The sequence below is a fragment of the Meleagris gallopavo genome, chromosome 6 (genome assembly GCF_905368555.1).
Source record: "Meleagris gallopavo chromosome 6, MGAL_WU_HG_1.1, whole genome shotgun sequence".
NCBI classification, from domain to species: Eukaryota; Metazoa; Chordata; class Aves; order Galliformes; family Phasianidae; genus Meleagris; species Meleagris gallopavo.
Genome location: NC_139409.1, coordinates 19,727,736 through 19,755,246, shown reverse-complemented (window position 1 = coordinate 19,755,246; position 27,511 = coordinate 19,727,736). Strand labels below are relative to the sequence as shown.

At 38.5% G+C, this 27,511-nt stretch overlaps 1 protein-coding gene and 1 long non-coding RNA gene across 5 annotated transcripts in view; one reads left to right on the top strand and one right to left on the bottom strand.

The window, feature by feature from the left end:
* The window catches only part of CUBN (cubilin), a 134,799-nt gene that overhangs the window by 57,892 nt on the left and 49,396 nt on the right, over positions 1–27,511 (bottom strand). For all 3 annotated transcript variants that reach the window (XR_014884223.1, XM_085227336.1, XM_085227335.1), the window contains exons 28-34: positions 23,920–24,079; positions 15,249–15,430; positions 11,167–11,341; positions 9,308–9,489; positions 3,552–3,708; positions 2,452–2,568; positions 70–183 (exon numbers count right to left, since the gene is read on the bottom strand). Coding sequence is in view for 2 of the 3 variants with exons in the window: in XM_085227336.1 (XP_085083462.1) it covers positions 70–183; positions 2,452–2,568; positions 3,552–3,708; positions 9,308–9,489; positions 11,167–11,341; positions 15,249–15,430; positions 23,920–24,079 (1,087 nt within the window). In the remaining variant the exon portion in view is untranslated. The remainder of the gene's footprint in view (positions 1–69; positions 184–2,451; positions 2,569–3,551; positions 3,709–9,307; positions 9,490–11,166; positions 11,342–15,248; positions 15,431–23,919; positions 24,080–27,511) is intronic.
* Positions 23,339–23,914, top strand: LOC104911436 (uncharacterized). 2 transcript variants are annotated; one of them, XR_014884225.1, is made up of 3 exons: positions 23,339–23,522; positions 23,644–23,741; positions 23,821–23,914. It is a non-coding gene; the product is annotated as an uncharacterized LOC104911436 (long non-coding RNA). The 2 variants fall into 2 exon arrangements; XR_014884226.1 differs by having other exon boundaries at positions 23,346–23,522; positions 23,836–23,914.

Genomic DNA, 27,511 nt, shown 5'->3' with positions numbered 1-27,511 from the left:
CACTCAAGAAAACCTACTTACCTTGAGTGTAGTCCCATACATGAGATAAAGAAGGAAAAGGCACATTACCTTGAAGAGGAGCATTGTAGTTATTCCCATCCAAAATCTCCACAAAATCCGTTGTACAGTTCTGTCTATTATTTCCAATATCAAAATCAGTGAAGGACAGTGTGATGTGGTTGACTGGCAACAGCAAAATATAAAAACTTAAAAAGCAGTTTGGCATTTCACGGAGAAACTATTATATCTAGACAAATGTACTCTTTTCTCCCTTGAACTCAATCAGTTTCCATAAAGCATAACATCTGAACTAATTTAATCTTTGATAGGTGGAGTGAATTTCTCAGAAGTACATCAGTGCTTACTGCAAAGATCCTGATAAATCTCTTCATATTTCAGTACTTTCTAATACAATTAACATGATTAGTGTGGGATTTAACAGGCAGACATCAAACCAAATTTCCTAACAGCTGAACAGTTTCATTATATACTGAAAAAGTCTGCAAATACAGCATGGAAAATTTACACACACTCAAAAACAAAACTTATTTCTACACGTCTGTGACCTTCTGTCCCTTTATGATCTATACAATAGATTTGGACAAAATGTGAACTGACGCTGCCCTGCTCCAGGCTTAGAAAGAGCTGGACCTTTCATCGTTTTGTAACGTTCCACATACATCAATTGGACTGGTTAAAGGATCATTAACCACCCTCAGCTATATTTGTATGGAATTGGATTTTCCACACCCTCAGTCTGCAGGCTACATCCTGAAAAAGAGGATTTCTGACTCAGGGTATTTTTGACTCTCAATATTGCTTTGATTTTTCTGATATGAACAAAGATGAAGTCACAAATGGAAGAATAGTGGTTTTCCTCAACACTCACCTTCTGTGAGGAGAGTCAGTCCTGGCCTCAGAGTATTGATGCAGTTCAAGTGGGTTGGAAAAAGAGGCTCATGATTAAATGATAACTAAGCTTTCTCCAACCAAGTATGAATTTGACACAAATACTTTGCTTTTCAATGGGCTATAATTAGTTTGAATAAGCTGAGGAGACAGACATGGTCCCAGGCACTGCATTCAGCGGGGTGCCACTGACTGGTATTCAACTACAAAATCCATGTGTTGGACATCCTTGTGTCCCAATCCAGTCAATCAATTACAGTTGTCAATGTAGGTCCTCAGGATACAAAATAAAAAGTAAAACCACAGCGGGAGGCAAGAACAGGAGACTTGGTGTGCACAGTAAAAGCAGAGCAAGAACTCTATGCTCTGGTTTGCCATTGGCTACATCTGTTCTGTATGTCTGTGTCCTGTAACACTGGGACTGGTATAACATCTCCATGTGTGGTACGTAGTGGTCCTGGTGAAGGATGTCACTGCATACACAGATTGCATACACAAAACCTGGATTGTTCTGACCTCTTATACTGATGTAAATCACGTGACAATAATTACGTTTGACTTTTCAACCTAGATCCAAGAAATGGCTGTCTTTATAAATAAATGTCATATAGGCAGAGGACAGTTCTGATGATGTCTTCTTCATGGATATGCATAATAACCTATGCCTAAAAAAAAGTAGTGCTTATATTCTGATTTTTTGTTTAGTGTTTTGTTTGGCAAACTGATCTTTGTTTCATAACTTAGCAAAATAAATTTATAAATGTGGTTGGAACCTTCTATGATTTTAATAACAATGGCTAGATATCAGATGAACAACTGAAATTCAGGAGTAGCTATCAAAAATAAATATTCATTTTTTAATTATGTTACCAGGACACTACAACACAGTTTTATTTTTAAGAAATTTTATACCATGTAAATTTAATACTGTACATTAAAGATAATAACAGTATTTGGGGGAAAATGCTTGGTGTGTTAGCATCAACTATAAATTTATTTTAAAATAGACAGGTACATCTGAGGGCATATTTATGTACACAGGACCAGTTTATTTATATTGTTTTTCATTTGTATTTTAAATTGAAATTCCTCCATAACTTTTTCTCATTATTTAATAAAAAAATTTCTTTTTTTCCTTTTTTTTTGTTAACATTGTAGATCTGATGTAACACAACTCTAGCATGAAAAATCCAGACCAGAATAATCTCAGATAAATACAGGTGTTTTAAGTATACATAAGCTCTAAGATTTTCTCACAGAGGAATCCAACTTCACATTATTCAACATCTCATTTATAATTTCAGAACTTGGGTCACAGTAAATCAGATAAGATGACAAAGCTGTAAATTGTTTACCTCACAGTACCCTAAACGTTTTACAGTAAAATCTAATTTAGGATAAATTAGGAGAGCCACACTCTCTCCAACTATCAGGATACAGAACTTCCTAGAGAAATAAAGGAGGAATTTTGTATTGTTATAACAAAAAAGAAGATGAGGATATTAGTCATCCAAGCTAACTATAAAAGATGTTTTCACTTACATGGTTCCTGAGCCTGAATAATCCAGCTGCAGTTCTGATTGTTTGGGTATTTGGCAGGATACAGAGGAGAGGAAATTGCTGCCCCAACTGAATCTGACTCTATGAAACTTCCGCATGCTTTAGAATAAAACACATACATTCACATTTATACAAAAAATTATTTGTATATACAAAACACACATATTAGAATTTGTAGGAAAAATAAATAAGAGGTAACATTCAACAGCAATTTTTATAAGGATAAAATTCATGACAGTAATCTGTAGAAAAAAAGACTAAGGACTAGCTCCTAGAACCTGGTGTAGCTTCTTGACACGAGTCCATAAGTCATGTTGCACCTGGTTGACCTCCTGAGGAACCAGAATGACCTGGGAGCAGATCTCATCTTTATCATTTCTTCATAGCCAAGAAGAGCAACTTTGGGGCCAAAATAACTTGATTTCAAGGTGGTCCAATCATACCCCCATTTATCTGATCATTTGCCTATACTGGGAGCTAGGCAGGAAAAAAGTCCTAAGAAAATATCCAGAAACATCCGATGCCTAAGGGCAGCATCATGTTTCATTAGCATTATCCTCTTGTGAGCTGCATCAACAAAATGGCATTTGTGTGAAATGCTGCACATACGGAAGAGTGTGGCTGACTGCATCTTTGGCTAAGTGCTGAATGCTATCATGCCTAGTTTCTAAGCGTACTGACTCATCGCAAACCCTCCCAGTTCTGAGTTTATAGTGAGAATGGAAAGTCAGGTACCAAAGGCAGAGATCCATTCATCATGCTGTGCTGCCTAAAAAATCCAGTAGGAGATAGGATTTAGAAGGTTTCACAGGAAGAGAGAAGCTGGTGTTTGTTAGATTTTGCAAGTCTGAACTCACAGACATCATCGACAGTACTAGACAAAATTGAATTATACCTACTCAATAAAAGGCAATTTTTTTTTCCCAAAGAATCTAAGATGATCCTTAGGTTTTAAAGATTTTAATCCATAATTCAGAAAAATTCCATCCTGTTAAAGGTATACAGCTCTGCTAAAAGACTGTCTGTAACGCAATCTGATTGGTGACTGGTTAAATACATGCTAATGCAAATGAAGAAACTACCTTCACTAAAGCGAGCACTGAAGCCCCTGTGCTGCAAGGTTCCATCAGAGCGCAGCCGGACATACATCTGATTCCTGGAAGATGTGATAGGAGGAGGATGTTCTGTCCCACAGAGTTTTCTAAGAAGGTGTGCTTCATTGCTAGGACCATCAAACACCTGTTATGAAAAGGTTAAATTAAGTACTAGGTTCTAATCGGTATTTTGAGAATGGTTGTTTCACTTTATTTCACTCTCTCTTTTATGTTTTATACACTTTGACCCTGACACAGTCCTGGCATGCACAGTGCAAACCACTTGCACATTGCCTGTCTTAATTCTATTGCTGTTTCCAAAAAATTCAAGTATTTCAGGCTAAAGCTACTGTAATCTTTATAACAAAAATGCATCATATAACCATTTTCTCTGTGTGTATCTGGTATGGTGGCTGTCCTCCATTAACAATCTAGATAATCCCATACACATTTTTTTCCAGTTAATGTCTAACATGAGTTCCTATGTAGTTTTCATTCAGTTAATCTTGCCTCAGTAAAGGCATTCAAATTGACTCTAACATGCAACTACTGCAGTAGTATGAGCAATGACTGCGTGCAAAGAAAGTAGACACTGGGTTTATGGCTTTTAGATACTTGTACTCAGCAGTTGTTATCAGAGTCCATATAACTACGTTTTATAATGGCTTTATTGTGTTGAATTACACTCATGCATTACATTAGATGCTACTTAGGCAGAGGGCAAAGAAGAGTTAAAAAAGAGAGGAAGACAGTAAAGATGGTTTTCTAAAACTTCACTTTTAATTTTGCCACAAGTGCCTTCCTTCTCTTTTTTTCCCTTACAGCTGATAATTTTGTTTTCTTCCTCTTTATTTCAAAATAAGAAGAAAAGGATAGTGAAGTTAAAACCCACAAGTTTCTAGCTAAAGCAACACCAAATTATATTAAAAAAAAACAAAACAAACAAACAAACAAAAAAAAAAAACAGGGAAAAATGGCCAGAATCTTGGAGTGTCCCATTAATCTTTTGTAGACATGATTCATTGCAAACGTGTTTAGAGTCATGGGCCACCCCCACAGGCCTTGTGCCTGGTTTCAGCAGTGGTGAGCACTAGAGACATCAGGAAAAGCCTTCGAGCTACTGGGCAGCATCAAGTGTTGACTTCAGTTCCTGTTTCAGCATTAATATCCTATACAGCAGCAAGCATGTCATTTAGTATAACCTATTACTCAGCTTCTGACAGCAAAACGGAGAAAAATACAGGATAGTGAGAGGACTGAATGATACTCAGATGCTAGGATGTTAAAAAGCTATGTAAGCCTCCACTTAGGTCAAAATAATGTCATTCTGTTAGAAGAAATCTACTTTTCATTAGTATGCTCTCCTTTCACTTCCAAGTGCCTCAAATTCCATAAAGGCTGCACAATGCAGCACTGATAAAGTAAACATTTGCAACTAGACTGTATGGCATGATGTTTATGCCTCCCCTATTCAAGGACCCCTGAGGACATTAATAAAACAAATGTACAAGAACAGTAGCTGAGGAAAAGCTGACCTGTCTCTAATAGTCCTTAGAGTTGAGGAACAAAGGACAACACTCCTCTTTAATCCACTGGCATATCCTTCCTGGCCTGTGCAGTACCCATGAATTAAACATTTGCCCTCAGGCAAAGAACACTGGTTAGCTGTGTGGGACCTTGTGACTGAGTATTAAGTGTACTGCAACGTCTGTACAAATTATTACCTTGTAAAAAGAACCATGATATCCATCCATTCAACCTTTTCTCCTTTTTTGGCACCTCACTACAGTCTTTAATACATAGTTTGCAATGTTTATTCTTGTGCTGTACATACCTTCTGTATGTAAACCAGATTGCCTGTTGTTAAAAACCTCAAGCCATGGAATGCAAAAAAAGTAATGACTAAGGAAATAACCCTTAGGAATGAAGGCACTTTCTTTCCCTGGACATTGCTGAGTTCTTATCTCAATGCCAGAGCTGAGAATAAGCACTGCACTGATAGAGAGCAGACAGAGGGCCTGACTATACTTTATGCAAACTGCTGGTTTTGTTGTTCTGTGCCACTGCATGAGATCTGAACATTGACACATGAGCTATTATGAGACTGCAGTAGTTAAACTTCCTCACTAGGGAGGACATTAAGGATGAGTAATGTCAGAGACTAAGTAGATACTTCATTCCAAAAGCTTTCTGAAAGAAAGAGGTCTTTCTGTGGTAATACTCAGAGAAGAGCATGATGTTAGAGGAATGTTTTCTAAATCAAGTCTATTTGCTGTTTCTGGGCAGAGTGCTTGAAGAATAGTAGTGTTTCTTCGGCGTGGCAGAGGGGGGAAGGATTGGGGGTAGAAAAAAAAGATTCCTAGCCTTTACACTTCTACAAATCTGATTCCAGCAACAGCTCAGCATAAGCATTAGTGAGATACAGCAGCAGCTCTTAGGAGTTGTGGCAACTGCAAACTAAGCAGGAGTATTTGCACGTGGATAATTTGCACATGCTGCTACATTTCTGCCAAACTCCTATTTATTGGCTTGTAGGGGGATTACAGTCTTGAGTCTAGATCAGAAACCACAATATTCACACATCAGTTCTGGAAAGTCTCTCTGCAACTTCTTGAAGTTATTTTGAAAACATACGAAGAATGCCTCTCTGCTGACTTAAAAGCTAACTTTTCCTTTGTACTGTGGGTAGCTGCAATTTTCTCTTCCCTTTACACAATGAACTAAGTGCTTGCTAAAATGTAACCTGCAAAAGCACATGACAAAATGAAGATGATAATTTTTATCTACTCAGCCATAGGAATGCCACATATCTCTGCGCTCTCATGGAAGATCCTCTCTGTCAGCACATGGAATAAAAGAAGTTATAACCTTTCTAGCTTCCAGAAGTTTTCTACAATCCTGTGTACTACTTGTTATATACTGAAGCAAGAAAGAAAAATAATATTTATATAATAAGGCACTGAAAACAATAAACTATTTTTCCCAACCCTGTTCAGTGCCTTGTGCTTATACTTTTTACAGAACACAACCAAGTTATATACCAGACCAGAAGAAGTAAAAGCTATAAATACACATTTAACAGATGAACAGATGTTCATCTCTCCCAAGAACAGATAAAATACAAAATTTAGGCACAGAAACAGGAACCACCCAAATTCACAGAGTACTACAGGAATGTGTTTTTGGTAGCTGGGACTGCTCTGTTCATCCATTTACTCCAGAGGGAGATCAGAGCAGTTACACCACAGGTTACAGTTCTATGCTTAAAATTAATTCATCTGAATCTAGATTTGTGATAGAATTCACACAATCAGTATGAAATCACTGAGCAGAAATAAAAAATGCACTGGGCTTTTTGGAAATGCAACACATCCAAGAAACAGCAGACTTGAGCATTTGCCTTCCCCCCATTTCACTCATGCAATAATGGTGCAATAGCAAATTTTAGAGAAAAAATAGACCTTAGATTTTCCCACAGAAAAAGATACATAGTAGAAATATTTAAGAAAAATAAATAAGGACAAAACCCAGAGAAAGAAGCTCATCAAAAGACAGACAAATGATACTATGTCTACACATGACATCTCAAGTCATAGCACAAGGAAAAATGAGTGGGTCTAGAAGGGATGAAGGAAAAGGGCATTGGTATGCTTAAGGGTGGAGGTGAGCCCCAGGAGAACTCACAAAGCGAATAAAACCCATAACAATAAACAAATATCCAGAACAAAAACAAAAAAGAATCAGAAATATAAAAGGGTGGAACCACTGTGTTACTCATACACAGTAATTGTTCCTATATTAGAGAGAGAAAAACAGCCCACCAGCTTCCTTAGCTGCCCATATTTTCCAGTTATGCTTCTTCTGGAATGTGTTTCCTAAACCATTCACAGTCATACATCTACTCATGCATTTTTAGTCACTCTCTGTATCCTATCTCTGCTCTCTTACATTGTGCCTTGTAACGAGAGGAATATAAAGTGATTTTCAGCTCACTGGCTTACTAGGAATAGAAAGAAATCCCATCCAGTCCTTCCTTTCCCTTCTGATTCCCCTGCACTGGGGCTAAAGAACTATTTCCCACCTTATACAGAGCCTTTTATTATCTCTTGGTTTCAAATGAGCCTTCTTCCTCATCCATTTTCAAACTACCCTCCTCTTGGCAGGTGGTGATTGATGCCTGCATTAAAGATGCATCTCCCTCCCTGCTCATATTGCTGCTTCAGACAAGTTTTCACAGCACAGGCTGATCAGCAGTGTCTTCCTCCATCATTCTTCCAGCAAAACAAAAAGCAAAAGGAAATAACAGATACTATAGCAGTAAAAAAAAGTCAGTGTGCTGGAGTGGCCTACAAACTCTGCCACATGTGAAGCCACCTCTCTTCTGCTAGCTCAAGGGTGTGTGCTTTTCACTGAGTAGAAACCAAGTGCCCACATCCAGCCTACAAAGGCAGTAAGTCTACAATGTGTTTAGATAGGTACATACCTCCATTGGCATCAGGTGTAAAATAGAAGAATGCATATCAGATCTTTTCAGAATTCTTAATTTGTGTACATTTTTTTAGTTCTGTTTTGTTTTAGTTTGTTTTGGGGTGTTTTTTTTCCCCCACTTTTACCAGTGCTACCATTTCAGATGTTTTTGTCAGGCAACCTGGGCTGCTTCTGTGAGATACCATAGAGGACTATGATATTCTTCCAACAGATTTTCTCTTTCAACAGTCACCTTGCTTCAGAACCAGAAAAAAAATAAAATTTCATTTAAAAAAGATGCTTTGTGGCCAAATGAAACCTCCAGTTCTGCTCAGCAAAATGGAGACATTTCCTTTTTTCTGGTTCAGTACAAATGAACTTTACAAGGCAATCTTGTTAAAACTGATGCTGTTTTCAAAAGATTCTCAGTCCCTGCCAAACTTCGTCCCCTCAGAATAACATTTTATCAAGGAGAAGAAAGCTGGATTTTGGGCGACAGCCACTGTGCTTTATCCGACTGCTGCTGATCACACATGCTTTTGTACTGAGTGAAGTGCAATCTGACATCGAAGGTCAGGATGTCTCTGCTCCTAAGAGGCCAAGTGGAGATGTGGAGAGTTCTTCATTGTTGTGCACTGGTTGAACAGAAACTTGAATTTCTGTGATATCAACAAAAGCTTACAAACCCATAGCAATGTGAGGCTTTTAAGAGAGCAGTGTCCTCAATGAAGCAATTGAACAGACAGCTAATGCATACCTGAATACATAGGGCATATACAAAGCCCCAACTTCTGTCTATATGTAGGCCTCCCTCTCACCTGAGTTTTACAACGGAGTGTGGTCAATCTGATATATATGTGGACAGTCCATTTGATGCAAGCTGTGGTAAACTACACTATTATTAAAATGGGAAAAGATGTCTTAACAGCCATGTATCGATATACACGGCTATTCCTTTAAATCTACATAAAGCACACCATCTAAAAGAAAAATGTGATGCTAGGATGCAGCATGCACTGCTTTCAAGAAAAGACCTTTCCAGATAAAGTGGAAACCTGGAATAATGCAAAGACTGCTTCATTGGTGAAGCAAAGGGAAATCATTACTACTTAACTTACAACTTAATCCTTAGTTTGTCTGTGAATAAATACAGAACGTGACTATGCAACTAACACCCTGAAACTAATTGTAGCCTAAATTGCACAGTAAGCTTCCTCTTTTGCAAGAATTTCTTCAGATTCATTAAGGAAACTTTTGAAATTTCTATAGTTACTTACAGTAACGTTGTCATAGTTACATAAACGGTGATCTTCGATGTCAAAATCCGTGAAGTTCAATAGGACTCTGTGGCTGTAGTCAACTTGGATAAGCCAAGAACAGTCTGTGTTGTTACTATAAGGCTCAGGATAGTTTGGAGAATGGATTTCCCCACTGGTAGCTTGAAAAATACCACCACAGCCTGAAAAAGATATCATCAGCTTTCATCACAACTGCTCTTTTATCTCTAATAAGACTACCTGTCTATTTTTAAACTGAGGGAAGAACAATTCCATCATCTTATTTTCTGCATTGAACTCATGTAATATGAGTGTTCCAACTGATACATGGCCTTATCTGCAATGAAAATCAATGGGAAATTACTATTAGGAAAGTATAACCTTTCATTATTGATGAATATGCAAAAACAATGCTTGTAATGTTCCTTTCCAGCCCTAGGCTGGATAGTAGATGTCTTTGAGTCTGAAGTTAATGCTGGTATTCCTCTATCCTAAATATTAAAAAAGCAATTAAAAATACCACTCATATGAATGCAGACCTTTTACACATGGATCACAAAAGCTAACCTTGCATACTGAGAAAGCAATGACTAGGCCAAACTGAGAACAAAAAAATATTTCTGAATATATCAAGAAAGCTAGAAGTTCCCCTTTCCCTATAAGCAGTAAAACATTTGCAAGCTTTCAAGTTCATACTTCTCTATCCATGCAGCTGAGGACTCCCTAAGCACTCCAGTCAACACCTGGATATTTCTGTCCAGAATTGATCTGCTGCTCATGAATATCTGAGCAAAAAGAATGATGGGTCCTGTGATAGAAGTGCCATGGCTTTCAGTGGGAAAAAACACATGGATTTTTATATGTTGTAGAGGGATGGAGGAGGGTGAGAGAAAGACATGCTGTCTCTGCTGGAGACAGAGACAACCTGCTGAAAGAATAAATACTATAGCATTACTGCATTCTGAAGAGAAGTTATTCAGAGGCTATAGGGAGGCTGAGAGTACAACAGGCAAAATGCTGTAAAGTGATGAGAAAGCCTCAGGAGGTCTAAGAATAAAAAATAAGCCACCAGATCTTGGAAGGGGATTAATTCAAAGAACTATTGTAAACTGATCCTTTATTAAAAAATCTTGTGGTTTTTTCAAAAAACTTGTGAGAATGGAAAAGTATAAACCTTGACAAATGAATGAATCAGTGTGCTTAATCAAGCAAAACTGCCAGAATTAAAATCTGCCTCCCTCCATTCTTCACTGCAATTAGTTACCAATAATTGGCCTTTTCATGAGAACTCCCATGTAGAAACGGTTGGATCTTTTAAGCACGCCTCTTCTTTTACTTATTACCAGTAAGACTTGAACAAATAATCACATGTGGGATGGATGAACCTTATGGAGTTCAAGTACTTAGTAATCACGCCAAATATTTGTGGAGGTCACCAAGTTCTTCAAGTAAAGCCATGTTTTCAGATCTTTTTCATTTTATGATTTAAAAACAAAAGCATTATTCGGCTAATACAGGACTAACAATTCATGTGAGGTGGGTAGAGAAGGGCAGAAGAGTATTTTACTACCATGAAGTTCTTTTATGATTACAAAAATGCCCTGATTAATTTTTTAGAGAAAAAAACCCCAACAAGGCAGTATAAATATATAGGTAGGCTTAGATTTGAGCTAATTAAATGTTTTCTTTGTCTCTTTTTCCCCTCTGGGTGTTTTTCAGTCTCTCTTAGTGTTACTGCATCCAGTAACACTCAAATTCACCCTTAGCTCTTAATCTTATGCTGGTTATCTACATGCTTGCATGGCTAATCCTCAATTCTGACTTCCTGAATTTCTCATAGAACTAATCAGTACACTCACCATGCAGATTTTCTTGCCAGGAAGCATTGAAACCTTTCCCAGTCACTGCTTCATCTGTCTTGAAACGGACAACAGCCGAATTGCCAGTAGTAGAGACCAGGAGGGGGTTCTGTGCTGATCTTGAAATACACAGCTGGGCAAGTCTGGGAGAGAGGAAATCAGGGCCACCAAAGATCTAGAAATGGAAGAAAATACTGGTAATATTTTTTAAAAGAGCCCATCTGCCACATAGAAAAGAGAGAAATGTTTTGGAGAATAAAAATTACTTGTAATATTGAAAGTGATTCCACATTTTAAAAGCAAAGTGGATAATAAGGTTATTTTCTGTGCAAGTTTATTTTGTATATGCACCATCCAAAGCAGAATGAGAGTTCAAAACAGCCCTGTGTTAAATAAGAACTTTTTGCTTTGGGGCTTTGCTACATTCCTCTTCACTGATCCCTCTAGAGTTATTACCTTGTTTCTGTGGAAACATAAAAATACATTTTTATGTGCTTGGGAAAACAAACCATATATCTTTGCAGGAATTTGTGCTGATATTTTGCAGAGGTAAGACTGATTTATTTTATTTTGATTGGGGCTAGATTTCATCACTTTCTATTGAAACAAAAAGTTGCAATTTTATTAATTTCAACAGCAGAATCAGAATCCAAAACACAGAATTTTGGTCCTGTAAACTACAATATAATAATCCTCTACGGAAACAAGGATATACAAGGGCTGCTCCAAAAGTGACACCTCCTATTCGATTATACTGGCCATCTGAGGCAGATGGTGGTATGGCAGTACAGGTTGAACCTTCTCACCAATACTGTGTTACATCTTGCTGCTGTGTGACTGATGGCAGCAGAGGGGCAGTCTGACAGAATGGTGTCTGACATGGATGTGCATATGGAGCAAAGATGTGGAACTGAATTCCTCCATGTGGAAAACAATGGCACCAATGGACATTGACTGGTGTTTACTGAATATTTATGGAGACCAAACACTGGATGTCAGCACAATGAGGTAGTGAATGGTGCATTTCAGCAGTGGCAACAGTGAAGTGGAAGACAAACCATGTTCCAGGTAGCCATCATGAAATGAAGAACATCTTGATCTATTCATCCATGTGAATCAGCTAATACCGGTGGCTATACTGAAAAACTACTTTATGGCAGAGAATTTGCTTTATCAAGTAGTGTTGTTATGCTGTTTGTAGCTATTTTAGTTTCCACAGAAATAAATAGAAGGTATTACTTTCATAGTGAACTACATACCATACATATTTGCCACAGTTACCTCAGGCAGTTATAAAGTAGAAAACCATTACTACATCATCATCAGTATTGTGCACTTTATAATGAAATTTATTGCAATCCAAGTGAATTAAATGGCAGTCCTGGAGCCTTGCTAATCATGTTTTTTGTTTTCCAAAAGAGTTGTGGGATCTTAGTTTGATCCCATTTTTAACTGGTGGAACTGGCTCATCTTCCTCAGTCTTCCCACTTACAGCCATAGAAAATATACATGCTCAGCACAATTTTAAAAAACAGATGCTATTTTGGTGCCCAATGGCTTCATGTATGTTAATGAAACACTGTCTGATACTACAGTCTCCACCTTCCATGGAGATGTTTCTCATGAGACAGCAGTTGCAAAAGACAGCTTGACAGTAACCTTAAACATCAAAATTGTTGGAGACATCAAAACAAGAGCATGCCATTATCTTTCCACAATTGAGTTAGCTATAGATAGAACAATGACAGCTATTCTGGTTGTATCAGAAGATATTACGAATAAATTCAAACCCTGAACTAGAGAATGGCAAGTTCTAACAACAACACTGGGAAATAGGAAGACTAGTCAACAGACCCCATCAAGATTTTCCCAGCAGTAACAACCCAAGCCTGATTCAGTATTTTCTTAGTCTCATAAACATGAATAAGGTTGAAAAAAGCAATCCATGAATCTCTATCAAAAAGTGACGATGCCAGAAGAATCAGTCTTCTGTAAGGCCCTTTTGCCCTGATCACTTCTAGACAGAGCAAACTCAGTATTTGAACTAGCCCTGCCAGTTACTTTCAAACCTCAGAAGTTTGTGTTCTGTCCAAGTTAAACATCTGAGTAAATCTTACAAATAGCTGAACTAGCTCCATCACCTTCAGGGATAAGTGTAGTGCATTGCTACATAATTTCATGGATATTGTGCACACTAGCTGCTCACGCTGCTTGATGCTGCTCTGCCATTAGAAGTACAAAGAAATATTAAAGAAAAAAACATGGAGTGACATCAGGGTAATGTGGCATTTCAGAAGCTGAAGCTTCAACCCTCAGAAGAAACAAGGAATGAATTCTGTCACAGTGTGTTAGATGTTCAGAAGATCGTATCTTGTTTTAGTGGCTGATTACACAGGCTTAATGGCTTAAATATATTAATTTTGTCTAAGACTAGCAGTTTTTTGCTTTCTGCAGGGAGTCTGCATGGTTTGAATGGATAATGGTCCCTCTGTCTAATCAATCTTCTCAAAGCATTCAGAAGTCAGAATGGATGAAATCACAGCTTAGATTAAGACTCGGTAAGGAAGCAGTCATAGTCTGGGGAAGAAGCGTCTTTGTCCACTGGAACCTCAGTCTCTTCAGTAAAATGTCATTGCTTGGCTGCTTGTAGGGCCCAATGACAATTGCATTTGTCAGAAGTCTGCACAAAATGTGAATTTTAAAATGTGTTCATGGTATATCTCTCTGAGTCAGAGCCACAGCATGGGACTTAGCAGGAACACATGTTCTTAATCATCTAAACCTGCCTGGAGAAGCTATGTGGCCAAGGAAACAGCAGGAGTTTCTAATATGCATCTAATCTGCAGCATGGACTGACCTCTCACATGGTGCTCCCTGGGGCCATCTGCACACCATGGGCAAGGAGACCAAACCCAGCTCTGACATAAACCCTGCCGACTTCTGCTGGCGGGTTAAAAGAGAAGTAAGAATGGGTAAGAATAATGAATGGGAATCTGAGTTTTGTGGGTTTCCTTTACACTGTTAGCTGTACAGCAACAGTTTTCTGCACAGTTTCAAAATAAAAAGCACCAGTCAAAGTCCAATTCATTAGAGCTAGGAGTATATTTCTTTTCTCCTTTATGCTGGTTTAATTAATCAGATGCGTTCAAAAAGGCTGGAACAAAAACAAGCCAGTGTGTTTCCATGACAAAAAAAAACAAAAAAATGTTACTGTTGGCTACAAAGTAGAAAACCAATAGTTACCACATGAAAAAAAAAAAAAGAGGAAAAGGAGGATTGATGGAAAGAATGAAATCCAGGGTGTGGCTCACAAAAAGTCACAGGATATCTCAGCTGCAAACAGATAAAAATAAAAATAAAAATGTTTCATCAGATCAGAGCACCTGATCCAGTAAAGCTGGATGGCATAGAAAAGGGATGCAGGACACTGTCATAAAGCCCATGGTTTTAATCTGTTCTTACCATTTGCTTCTGCCCTGTTAGCTCCATTTATTGTTAACAGTCAGCATTCCAGAGTTATGAGCAACAGAAAGCTGTTTTCATGTGATTGGTCACCCTCATGACACAGATTTTCTGGGAATAAAACTGATCCCTGCTCAGATATAACTGCCAGCAAAGAGAGAGCCCAGCTTTGTCAGAGAATCAAGACTTACAGTAATACTTGATGGCTCTTTTTGCTTAATGAGAAGACAAAAGCAACTACTAAAGACCTGTAAGTGCAGTTGGTTGACAGGTTTCCCTTATTTTCAGCTCAGTGCTACCTCTTGCTGTGGCAGCATATACTTAAAGCTTTTAAAAATCTGATCAGTGGTCATTTTTCTCTGTATGTATTTTCAGTAGAAACCTTTAAAAAAAAAAAAAAAAAACTCTTTCATTATGTCCAAAATGATGACTTCTATTTCCATAAAATATTTCAGAAAACACTTTAAAACAAGCTTCTGTGACAACATCTGTGGACTCTAACCAAAGCAGAAAGGAGACTTAGACTGTTTCTTCTGTTCCTGCAGTCCTTGGAGTGATCTGCTCCAGAAAGAAAAGTATATTACCTGTGTATTTTTGAGAATTAAATCTAATACTCTTACCTCCAAAACATCATAGTCGCAGTTTGGGTGATATTCAACGTCAAATTCCTGAATGGTGAGTTGGATGCTGCTACCAGGCGTTGTATGAATGTACCAGATGCATTCTCTGTTGCTTGGATATCTGTTGGGGTAGCCAGGACTGTGAAATGAACCAGAAGGGCCAGAGAGTTCTCCTCCACAACCTGATAACACAGCAGAGCAACCTGTCAGTGAGGGGCTCTGGAAAATGTCACTGACAGCTCCATAATGAGGACAGACATTAGCACCAGTTTCATGCATGAGGGTCTGCACCAGGTTGGATGACCCTCTCTGTCAGAGGCAACTGAGGTCTATCAGAAAGGAGAAACTGAGGAACTGCACGCTGGGCCTGCTGGCAGATCCTCCTGCAGATTTTCTTTGACAGCTGAACAAATTGAGACACAGATTTAAAAAAAAAAAAACAAAAACAAACAAAAAACCCCTTTTTTTTTGTATGTGTCAACCTCTAACTTTGTTTCATTGGTTCTAAAAAGCTGAATCAGTTTCATCCCTAGCTGTTACTGACCTCAACTAATACAGCAAGTAAGTTATCATGCAGAATGCTTCCTATTGTTGCAAAAATGCCATTTCCCACTGCTTTAGAATTAATAAAATTAAAGACAATGCGATTTCCCTTAGCCCACTGAGCACGATTACAAGCTGGCAAGTCACAGTAAATTGTCAGAATTGTCTTTCTGACTTTTGGTGGATTTAAAGTTATTTTTTACTGAATTGTAACCATGCAATTGTAAAGACATGTCATACTTGAAAAATTATGGTGGTTTCTTTTTTTTTTTTTTTTTCAGATAAGAAATTATTTTCCCAATCTCACCCTCCAGGCACTTGGGTGATTAAATTATTGCATGTTACAAGATGGATTAAAATAAGCATATATATACATATATGCAAAAATAAAATGGACCAAATGCAGGTCCCGATTTGACAGTATAATGTAGTTGAACACTTGAAGCTGCAGTTTTATTATTGCTTTATACAGATATAAATGGTTGCACTTGGTCCTTTCGGTTGGTTTTCTGGGAAGATGTTCTCATGTTCTCACTGACAAAGTCTCCAGATGAGGGAGTCTGTGGGGTGGAAAGGTACAACAGCCCTTTCCAGTTTCAGGGCAAATTTAAGGCAGCAATATTCATCATGAAACATCATTTTTTAAAAAGCCAATGAAGCATCTATGTACTCATCAGATGCAGAAAGCAAAGTAATTTTGTGTTTGGTCTGATTTTATTGCGTGTCACTCTTTCTTGTAGCAGTATTTTGTTCATCTTCACATCATAAGCCCCCAAGTGCTTCATTTAGGCATTAACTAATCTTTTACTAACATAGATTTTACAGTCACTTGAGCTTCGTAAGAAAAGCCCACACTCCATCAATCTTTTGGCTTCATCTCCAGAGGGAAGTTTCTGTCACACAGCAAAAAAGCCCCAGAATATTTACTAAAACCAAGTAACAAACCATGAGCTGCATATTCCCAGAGGCAAATATTGTGGAATGTAAGAAGTGATAGATAGTATCTGTACCAGAGCTTTTAGTTAGAGGAGACATTTTGTAACATAAAACCAATAAAATATCCCTCTGATCAAGCTCAATTAAGCCACACAGAATTTTAGGACTCCTCTAATCTCTACAAAGTCTATAAATAATTTGCTGCTTGAACAAGGTGTTTTCATTGTCCTGATTGCTCTCCTTAACACCTTTTTTTTTTTTTTTTTTTCCCCCCTTCAGGAAGCTATAAATGAAGATCTTGAATTAAATACAAATATGTTTCTCAGCACCTCCTGTGATAAAATCACAGTTGTTAAAGGGTTGCCCTGGCAGCATTTGCCACCACCTCTAGCATGGGAGTCTTCCAGCTCCTCACTAAAAACTCGAGTTTGGCTCTTCCACTGTTGGCTCTGATGTTTTCTAGGACTGCAAAATACAATCTATGAGAGGAAGAGCAGTACTTCCGAAAGAGAGGAACACATTAGGAGGCTGCTTTAAACAAAAGGGCCACCTAACTAACCACAGATATGTGGAAGATGTTTTCAGGCATGTCAGCTGTATAACATAGATCCAGTACAAATGGGAGAAGTGCCTTTTAAACATCTGCAATTGAGCATGCATTGTACATGGCTGAGGGTGACCCTATAGGATAGCTTTTTTTCCTCATCTTGCTGCACACGATGCTTTGTAATTCTGACTGGTTGTTTTCTTCTACAACCGGGGGAAAAAGATGTACGGCGAGAGTCCTACAATTGCAGCATGAGCTACTCTCCTCCCTCAGCAGCAGGAGCAAACTGCAAAGCACTGAGCAGGCTGCCATCCACTTTGGGAAGCAGAAGGGTTTCCCAGCAAACAGGCTGCATGGCTGGGCTGCCCAGGGGTGGGGATGGGCAGGAGAGGACTTTCAATGAGCAAGAACAAAGCCAGTTGCTATTTATCAGCCTGAAAAAGCTGGGAATGTTTTAGAACTAAACAGGCAGTTATGACTCAGCTTCTCCTACTAAGAGTTTCCTGATAGCCACAAAGACATGTTTAATTTATTTAAGCCTAAAATGTCTCAGAGGAGTGGAAAACTTGTGTGCTGCTGTTTGAGGCACCGACCGTTCTTTTTCTGCAACCTTGCAGGTAGCATTCAGATTAGTCATTCTCCCTCTCCAGAGGAGTTTACGCTTGCTCTGAACTCAATCGATATTCTATGTATGAAGCAAGTGAAGCACATAAATAAGAAAGTCAAGCTGTTGTCAATGTGCCACTTCTTTTCTTCCAACTACTAGCGTTCCCAGAAAAGGTTTTCTTTTTAAGTGCTCCAGGAAAGCGGAGGTCAGTTGAGTCATTTCTTATAATGAACATGCAGATCTCATGTTGCCAACCTTATCGTTTGCAAACAAATCAGAAATTGCTTGAGCTTATGCCCAATTTGTTGAATAACACCTGAAAAAAGGACTCACTACTCTTTGCAAACATCTGAACTTCACACCTAAGCTATTCTGACTGACCTGCATATGACAGCAGGAACCTCTGCACCAGAGCAAAAATATAATACCAGAATTCTCTGGCCAGGTGGCAAAAAGCCTATACATTATGTTTCTGCTCTTACATGGATAAGAATCAGTTCCCTTGTGCTTTTTTTTGGAAATATAGATGCTCATTGATTTTAACAAAATACAGAAATACGTCAGGGACTGATATTTAAAAAAAAAATGTATTTGAAATTTGATACCTGCTTTATTCAATCTTATTCCATTTTCATTGGCCACAAAGTTCTCATAGCATTATCTCTTTCTTTGACTTGATCAAAGATACAAGCAACTATGAAAAAATAAACTAGAAGTACATATTTGTGTATTCCCTGCCTTGAGATGCTTATTTTATTCCTGAAATCTGACTTGGCTGACAGCTCAAATTATCAGATAAGATATCAAACAAATTATATTAATTGGAACGGTGTTCCAGGTCAAATAGATATGTGTGAGGATAAGCATGTGCACATACATTTACACACGTATATAAATACAAATGCATATATTCCAGGATTATGCATTTAAGAGCTCATTCCATCACTGGCATCACCAGTGAACAAACACAAACCTTCTCCCACTATTTATATCTGTCTGCAAACATCAGATTACATTTTGCTTCTATTCAAATAAAGGGAGTTTTTGCTGTATATGGCAATAAAGGAAGAAACAATTTGGTGCTTAGCGATAAACAAAAATGAGAAGGCAGAACCTCTAAATTGCCTCATAACTTCAGATCTCAGTGAAACATACTTAAAAGTTTTTCACAGCACAGAAATGTATGATCTTGCTGTGTCTGGACAGCTATATGGACAGCTGCACTGTGGAAAATTTTCTTGCAGCTGAACTGCATATGGTATATGCTCAGTTTGTGCAGCTTTCCTTGTGGTCATTTTGGAAAATTCTGCCTTGCAGTTAAACTTTAAAAAAGTGTGTGGGGGGAATGTTTTAGCAGTGTAAAGGTCTTGGAATTCACTTGAAAAATGCTTAAAACAGCTACCTAACCTGGTAGTTAGTTGCTAGGACATCAGGCAACAAACAGAAAGCACAGGGAACATGCTGGTTTTGCTTTCCTCTGGCTAAAATCTTAGCAGTCGTTGAACATTGTGCAAGAGATAATTTATAGATCGCTTTCTGTATTACTGCCTGTTTGGTAGCAGATGGTGTTCATTAACCAAAGAAGAATCCCAATTCTCATAATTATTTATAGCTGAATACAGAAGTAGTAATCTGTGGAAACCTCTATTATTCACAAGGTTTTCTGATTTATTCATGGCTATGTTTTAGCCACACTCTAGAACAGTCCCTCCCATAAAGCTCAAAGTAAACTGGCACTGTTCCTTTAAAATCAGTTAGGGAAATGAAAGGTTTCAGGATTGTTCCATTTGCTGTGCTCATACTGAAATATTTCAGTAAATGTTAACTGACTCTATCTGCAAGGAGCATTTAGTACGAACATTCGTCCGCTCTAATACTTGTATGAAATATAACTTGGACTTGATTCTGAAACCTTTTGCTCTCTTGAGCAGATTTATTTTATAGAATATTATCCAATGGAGCACCTATGTTTTTCATGGAGGTTTATGCTAGCAAGTAAAAATTCAAGTGAGAAAATGTTTTGGTTTGTTTTCTCCTTTCTAATTTGTTAATTACTTATATAGTTTTCACTAGTATTTTTTTTTTTAATCAGTCTCCTAAGTTCTGATATTTTCTTCTACATGTTCCAATCTGAGATAACTAAGATATTGGATAAAGAAAAATTCTGGAGACTGAAAAGACACTTTTAGGCATTTAAACACGAGCTTGGAATCTCCCAAGATGCTGAATGGCCAGTTTCTGTAGCAGCCACCAGTGCTCAATGTTTCAAAAAGAAGTCCATTTTCTAGCTTTCAGACACTGATGGAACATTTAGCAACTGCATTTAGAAAGAAGAATGGCTTTTATTATTATATATTAGTCAGAGGGGGAGGGGTCAGCTTGCTGAAGAAACAAAAATTAATTCTTCATAATGTCTTATAGAGAATATGTCAATGTTTTTAATAGCCAGATACAAAAAGCCAGCTGAACACAGCATACCTATAATTCAAAACAACTGTTCATGTCATGGTAAGATCAGATTCCTTGAATCCCAGATCTGAAGTGATATGAAAAGACACTGAAAAGGAATAGCCATTTCTGAAAACTGAACTATTGCTGATTTTCCAAGGCTGCATAAGGAATCAAAAATAGGGTGAGAATTCAGGCTTAGGAAATCTGGGCATCAGCTCCATCGGCAATGCAATATTCTCTCCAGCAATCCTAATGGATGTCTGGCTTCTGCATCTTAATCTAATATCTATTTCTGTTGCACTTCCCTGAAGAGCTTACAAACTATTTCACAATTTGCCTCGATATATATACTAAAAAAACAGTCTTTAATTATTGTATTCTTTTTAATAGTTTTCATCTTCCAAAAATATGGATCCAGTGTAACAAAAACTGCTCTCCTCATGAACCAAGTGGGCTTTCTTCATACCCTGTCTATCAGTCATGGCTCCCAAGGGAAATCCCACGGAAAGAAAATGATGGCAAGAGGAATAAAGCAATACTTTAGAGCTACATTATTCATCTCTCAGCAGTGTGCTTTGCTTCTTTTTAGAGAGGGAATTAATGTGCCACAGAAAACAGAATAGCAAACACAAATTTTGACTATACTGAGAAGAGCCAATTAAATTTATAAGTTTTACCAACAGTGAAGCAGCCTATTAAGCAAGCTTCCAATGAAACATACATATATATAAAGCAGCCCTCCTACACATACATTGCTTAATAAGGTAAGTGACGGGTCTAGGAAATATGTGTCTTCTCAGATAGTGGCAGTTGTCACTAGTGTAATTTTGCACTCAGAGACCTTTGCCCTTTTGGCCTCCTGAACTTTTTTAAGGAAAGCAATTCAACTGGTATGCCATCTCTGCTACATCCAAATTGTTACCAAGAGTTTGTTCTTACACAGAGGGCCAATATGTGTCCTCAAATATATTTGCCTGTATTAAACTTCCTGACAGCAGAAGAGGAATGAGCACCTAGCAGGTTCAAACTTTTCTCTAGTAAATGCAGCTTAATCACTAAAAGGCATTTAGATGAACACTGTTATTACAGAACCAAAAACACTTTAAAATTCATTTCTTTGCTCTATAACTTTGTATGCAAGTTAAAATGATACAAGACACTTTAAAGCATAAATAACAGCATAAATTCTCTCTTTGAGAAAGCCTACAGACTAGGTTTCCTTCAGCAGCCCAAGTCAGCAACTGAAAAGAGGCAAATGTTTCAGTTCAAAACATTTCAAATTCATGCCATGCATATCAGTTTGGGCTCCTCATGCCAGTTCTTGATGCAGTCTTTCAGCTTTTCCAAATCACTTCATAACTCCTAGCAAAGCTACCAGAAGGAATGTCTGAAGTGAACTGTATTAGACCCATGGTGGCAAACCCAACTGCTGCTCTCTTTGATCACAAAAGAATGTGAATGTCGTTGATATATTTCTCATAGATGCTTCACAGCTGCGAGTTAAGGAGCATATGAACAGCCTGAGAAATAGTTTACAGGAGCTTGAACTCTAGAGTATACATTTGTCATTTGAGCAGAAGCAAAATTCTCCTCTTCGCATATATATGTATATATAGCCATCTTATTGTCAGGTGAGACGTTAGCACACCATGTTTAGCTTCTCTTACAAATTTGCCTTCATAGGAGGAACCTGAATGCTTCACTATGAAATTCCCAGCTGAAAGCAGCATCTCCTGCTGAGTTCGTCTACTCTAAGAGACATTCTTTGCTGAGGATTTTGTACATTTAAAAGATCTTCAGAAGGCAGAAGTGAGCATTGCACCCAGACCACAGCAACATATCTAATTTTATCCAGCCCGTGGTAGCAGTATATACTGTGATAACACAGCCACCAAGGGTAAGAGGGCTACCCATATTTGTGCGTGTCACCAATCTAGAAAAAAAGGAAGTGCCTACAACATACAGAAAGAGAATGACTGTGGTCATCTGTGGAGGAACTTGCACTCATATTACAGGCTGTGAGGAGTCACAGCTGTGACGTTCAGAGCCAGCAGTGACATTCCCTGGGAGCCAGCCCTATCTGATCCCACACAGCTCTGCTGCTCAGGCACAGCCCCATATTAGCAGGCTGGGCCCTGCACAGCATGCGGCTTTGTGTCCAGGAGCTCAGAGAGGGGCAATGCTGGCTGACAGAAATGTGAATGTGTCAGTGCAGAAAGGGAATGCGGGAGGTGGGAGAGTCCGGGAAATGACTGTGTGGGGGAGGTGGAGGGAAAGCAAAAGAGTGCTTACTACGCAGACAGATTTTGGAAAGCTCTAAAAGCTTTAGAAAAGTAAGTTAACCCAGAACCATGGTTACTGTATGGAGCTGATGTCATCTGGCTCTGTGGATAAAAGCCCCCACTTTTTCTTCTTTTGTGTAGTCCCAGGATGACATCAGCTCGAAGCACAAGAACGTACCTTTGTGCTGCAGCACTTCCCCTGCTGGCTCCTGCCACACATCACATTCCTCCTGCTTATGGCCCTCCATTGCCCAGAAATGCTCCCTGACCCCCACTGAATGCCAAACAGCATTGTCTAGCCAGAGAGTGCTCTGGGAGCCCGGGAGCTCCAGCACTCCCTGGCAGCACAGAGGAGCTCCTATTCAAGCAATGTATACACGCCCTACACCTCAGCAACCCACAGTGGGGCCTCTGCAGCCGATTTCAGCTGCATTACAATGCTGTCAAAGTTGAATGGTGTGAACTGATTAGACAGACAGGGTAACTGTGGCTATTTAATTATTTTAGAGGTTGGATCCTCTTTGATAGGATATACAATGGCATATGATTTAATCTTGTTACAGTCCAATATTGCCATTAAATAAGCAGAGTGAAAAAATAACATCTGAAGCCTGATTTACAAAGAAATTGCAAACATACTTTGCAGTCGTACGATCATTAACAGATTGGTTTATAATTGGCATGCATGCTTGCTATTTAACAAGGCCTGTGACACTCTTTGTGACACGCAAACACAAGAGGAAAAAAAAACATCCAAAGCACATCCTGGCCAATGTTATTTCATGCAGAGAAAGGAGCGGAGCAGAGTGAAGGAAGGACTGGAAGTGAACACCCTGATCAAAAAAACAGCACCAATAAAGAAAACCAGAGAGAAGTCTGCACTGGAAAAACAAGTCTACAGAAATCAGGCAAGCAGAGTTGAGTGTTTCCCATTAGAAAGCCCAAGTAGCCTGTTAATAGAGTAATATCTCCTTTAATAGTAATATGTCCTTTAATATCTCCCGTTAATAGAGTATATCTCCTTTTCAGCACTGCATTTCTACAGATGCTCCTCATCCCTGTGGCTTTTTCTGCAGATGCAAAGTATTCTACTACCAGCCTGTGATCTGATCATGTGATCTTCAAAGGTGTGTGTGTGCAGAAACATTCACAGGAAAAGTATTTAAACAATTATAAGGAAATGCGATGTTTTCTATACTGTAACAGGTTATTTCTACTTAGCTGGCAGTGAAGAGGCATAAGCTGGAACTCACTTGCCCATGAGTGGAAGAAAACACTTCTGCAGAGGAAGCCTGGCTAACTTACCATTAATATGCCACAGCATCTGAAACCCGCTTCTAGCTTGCAGTCCATCAGAGTAAAATTCCACATGAAGACTGGTGCCCGTGGTGTTCCCTGCCAGTGGAAGAGACCGTCCACAGAAAGTGCCTATCAGGTTGGACTGTACATCAGGCCCATCATAGAGCTGAAATGAAACAAAGAATATCCAAGTGAGTAAAAAGTGGCTTCTCAGTTGTTAGTGATACAGGATGGCAAAGAAAGTAATGAAGCTTCTGACACTGGCCACCCTTACACAGCAATACGAGTGATTTGAATGCAACAGCGACTGAAGGTAACCACAAAATGTTTTAAAACCTGACTACACAGTGAGCAAAGTAGGAAGGTTTTCCTGTTTCTGTTTTGGTATGTATTGAGGTTACTGAGGAAGAATGACTGACATTAAAAAAAAGGAAGATGTTCTGGATCCAATTTGACTATACTAATAATACTCTCAGTGCCTCCAAATCCTTCAGTGATAACTCATATTATGCCTTTATCTCTTTAATGCACTCAGATGATTTCCCTAGGAAATGATGGAGTATATCAAGCAGTTGGCATCACCAGAGCCTCCTGGAGTAGTGATGAAAAACTGAAAACAAAAAGTAAAGTAAATCCTCAAAAACCTCAAAGTAAACGTTACACGTGTTTGCTTATTGTGTTATGATCATATACCAGTGTCCTGCTTTGGAGAAGAAGTGGACTGAATCATGATTTCTGAACTTTTGTACCTAGAAACACTATATACTTTATCTGGAAGTCATGTTGTATGGGACAGCATTTTGACAGTCAGGGTGTTGGCTAATGTAGCCAGCCTAAAAATCTTTCTGTCCCTCAAACACAGATGAGAATCTCTCCATCCTACTCTTAAAACATTATCACTAAAAAAAAAAATAATAAAAAAAAATCCTGTATTTACATCATTTAAATCTTGAAATCTGAAGTTAGTTATATACTCACACTTAAACAAAAATACTTAAAGCATGTTTTGATAGAGTGGGAGCTAAGAGCCTCATCAGTTGTCTCCAAATGGTTTTAAAGGCTCTTCTCTATCCTATTGTTGTGTCTTTTTCATGTTCAGTAAATCACACTGAACATGTATCTTAGTTCTTCACCTAATATTGTAATGCTCAGTATCTTCATTCAGGGAGAAAGACATGCAAAAGGGTTACAAACCTGGTAGAAATTAGATGTAACTAAATTGAATTTGACTTATGATATCAGATTGCCAGTGGGTTTACTATTTCTTGTTATGTTACAATGATTCTGATAGTTTAGAATAATGGTCTAGTACTGACTAAACAGAAACTCATGCTTTCTTAACACTTTGCCACAGTTCATCTGATCTTCTGTCTCATAGAAGAGCACACATCTTCCTAACACAACCCAGTAAATTAGTGACATGGAAACCATTTCTGAACATTCTCAGTGTGAATTTTTTGCATGTTTTCTTTATGAGTTTCAACAAAAAAAAATTTCTCTGTTCTGAAGCCATCACCACAAAATTCTCCCCACATAAAGAATCAAACCTATGAATTCAAGGAAGACAGCCAAGATTTATTTATCTTTGTTTTCCATTATTCAAATCTCTTTTCCAAGTATCTCTAATTAAACTAACAACTCTTCTACACTGAATACTGATATTACAGGAGTATGATACTATGGTGAATACTGATTAACCATGCTAGCTACTAATTTTACACATTTTCTAGCACTCACACATGGTAATCAGTAATGAAGCCCTCAACTTTACTGCTCACAATGCTGGCTCGCAGAACTATCAGAAACCTTGTTGCTGAGTTTAGACATAGTTGGGAGCCAGAGATATACTCAAGTGATTTCAAATCCTTGAGCTGACAGTCAAGTTTGAAAATCTTTTTTTAATAAAAAATAAATTGGTTGTAGTTCAGCCAGAAGTTCGGGGCAAGTTGCTGGAATAACTCTATGGTAATATTCCATGGCTTATCTTATGGCTGGTGAACATGAATTTTTTTCATTTTCAATCTTCTGGTACCATGAAATGCCCAGAGCATAAGAAACGTATTGGAACTTGAGAACTGTCACTAGGTGAAATCAGAAAAGCTTTAAAACTTCTACTTATAGACCAACATCTGGTAGCTCTCAGAAAGACCTGATTGGATGTGTTAGGGATCAGATACAAAGTTGTCTTAAATATTAGATGGTAAAAAGTTGCATCCATCTGTATTCTTCCCAGACGCAAAGCCTGACAAACAGATGAGCTGTCCCACACCCAGCATTACAGTTATGACCTTCTTCCAAGCCACGCTGAGAGCTTTGCACATTCTTTTATGGCTTAAGTTCAGCAAAATAAAATATAGCCAGATCCAATTAGCTTTCTAATAGTACTACTTCCTTTGACAGTCTTGTGGTATATACTACTCACATTTCTGTGGCTTCAAGCCATAGAAATCTTACACCAGAAAAATGAATGGGGAAGAATGAATCAGTGTGGAGATCATGAATCCGAGCTCCAAAGGAGAAGCAAAAAGACACATATGCAGTGATCAGCCGTTCCAATGAAATCAAAATAAAACAAAACGAACAAACAAAAAAACCTGTTAAAAAACCGTGGACTAAGTCATACCCAGAAACTTTCAAATCAAAACAAAAATGAGCTTTACAAGCCTCCTGTAACTCTGATTTGTCAAGGAACTGTTATTTTTATCTAAGACAGCGAACGTCACATTTCTATGTAATTTCTCCTGAAAACAGCCAGTGTTTTTTCAAGATACAAATAATGGTTTCTATGGCAATCCCTTCACGTAGTGTTGCTCCGTGGTCTAGGTTCAACGCGGTATTTCACAGGAAACATGAGAGCCTGCCCAGCTGTAACTCATTGAGAGGGGCAGAGCCACCACTGCTAGAATTACAGCACTTTTTTCAAGCTGTCTTTCACTTATAAATGAAGGGAACAGCTGCGTGATTTCACAAAGCATTTTGAACTTCTAAAACCACATTTTGCTCCCACAGAAATATCGGCAAGTGAAACCAAAGCTGAACACAGATCTCATGAGCCACGATTTCTCTCTGCATCTCAGAGGTAGTGTTTCTCATGTAAGGGCCTACCTTGTCAGCTGTGCCACATTGAACTGCTGCACATTGAGGACAATTCTTCCCTCATGCAACATAAGGCACAGCACTCCCTTAATCTGTGCAGGACGGCTGCATTTCAGGGCAGTTTGTTGGCCCCTCCAGCAGCATGCTGACTCCAGGAACTGGGTAGCAGGCTTCCACCCAGCTGCTTACTAGGAAGAATTTGCTTGCTTCCTTTCTGTGTGGGTATCTGTTTTGTAATTTATTTGCTCAGACCTTCTAGAATCTATCACAAAATACAAGACTTTATAAAGATTTTGGCAGATTACACATCAAGCAAAATTTGCAAACAATTGCTGCACTGTTTAGGATCCTTAGCATGGCAAAATATGAAAGCTCCCCTTCCCCTGCTCCCTTCATTCAAAAGCTGCCCAGCAGCACCAGAGTGCTACATCCCATCAGCAGCAGGAGATCTAGGCAGCACCGAAGTACCTTCGGATGTGTCATTAGGCATAGGCTCAACAAT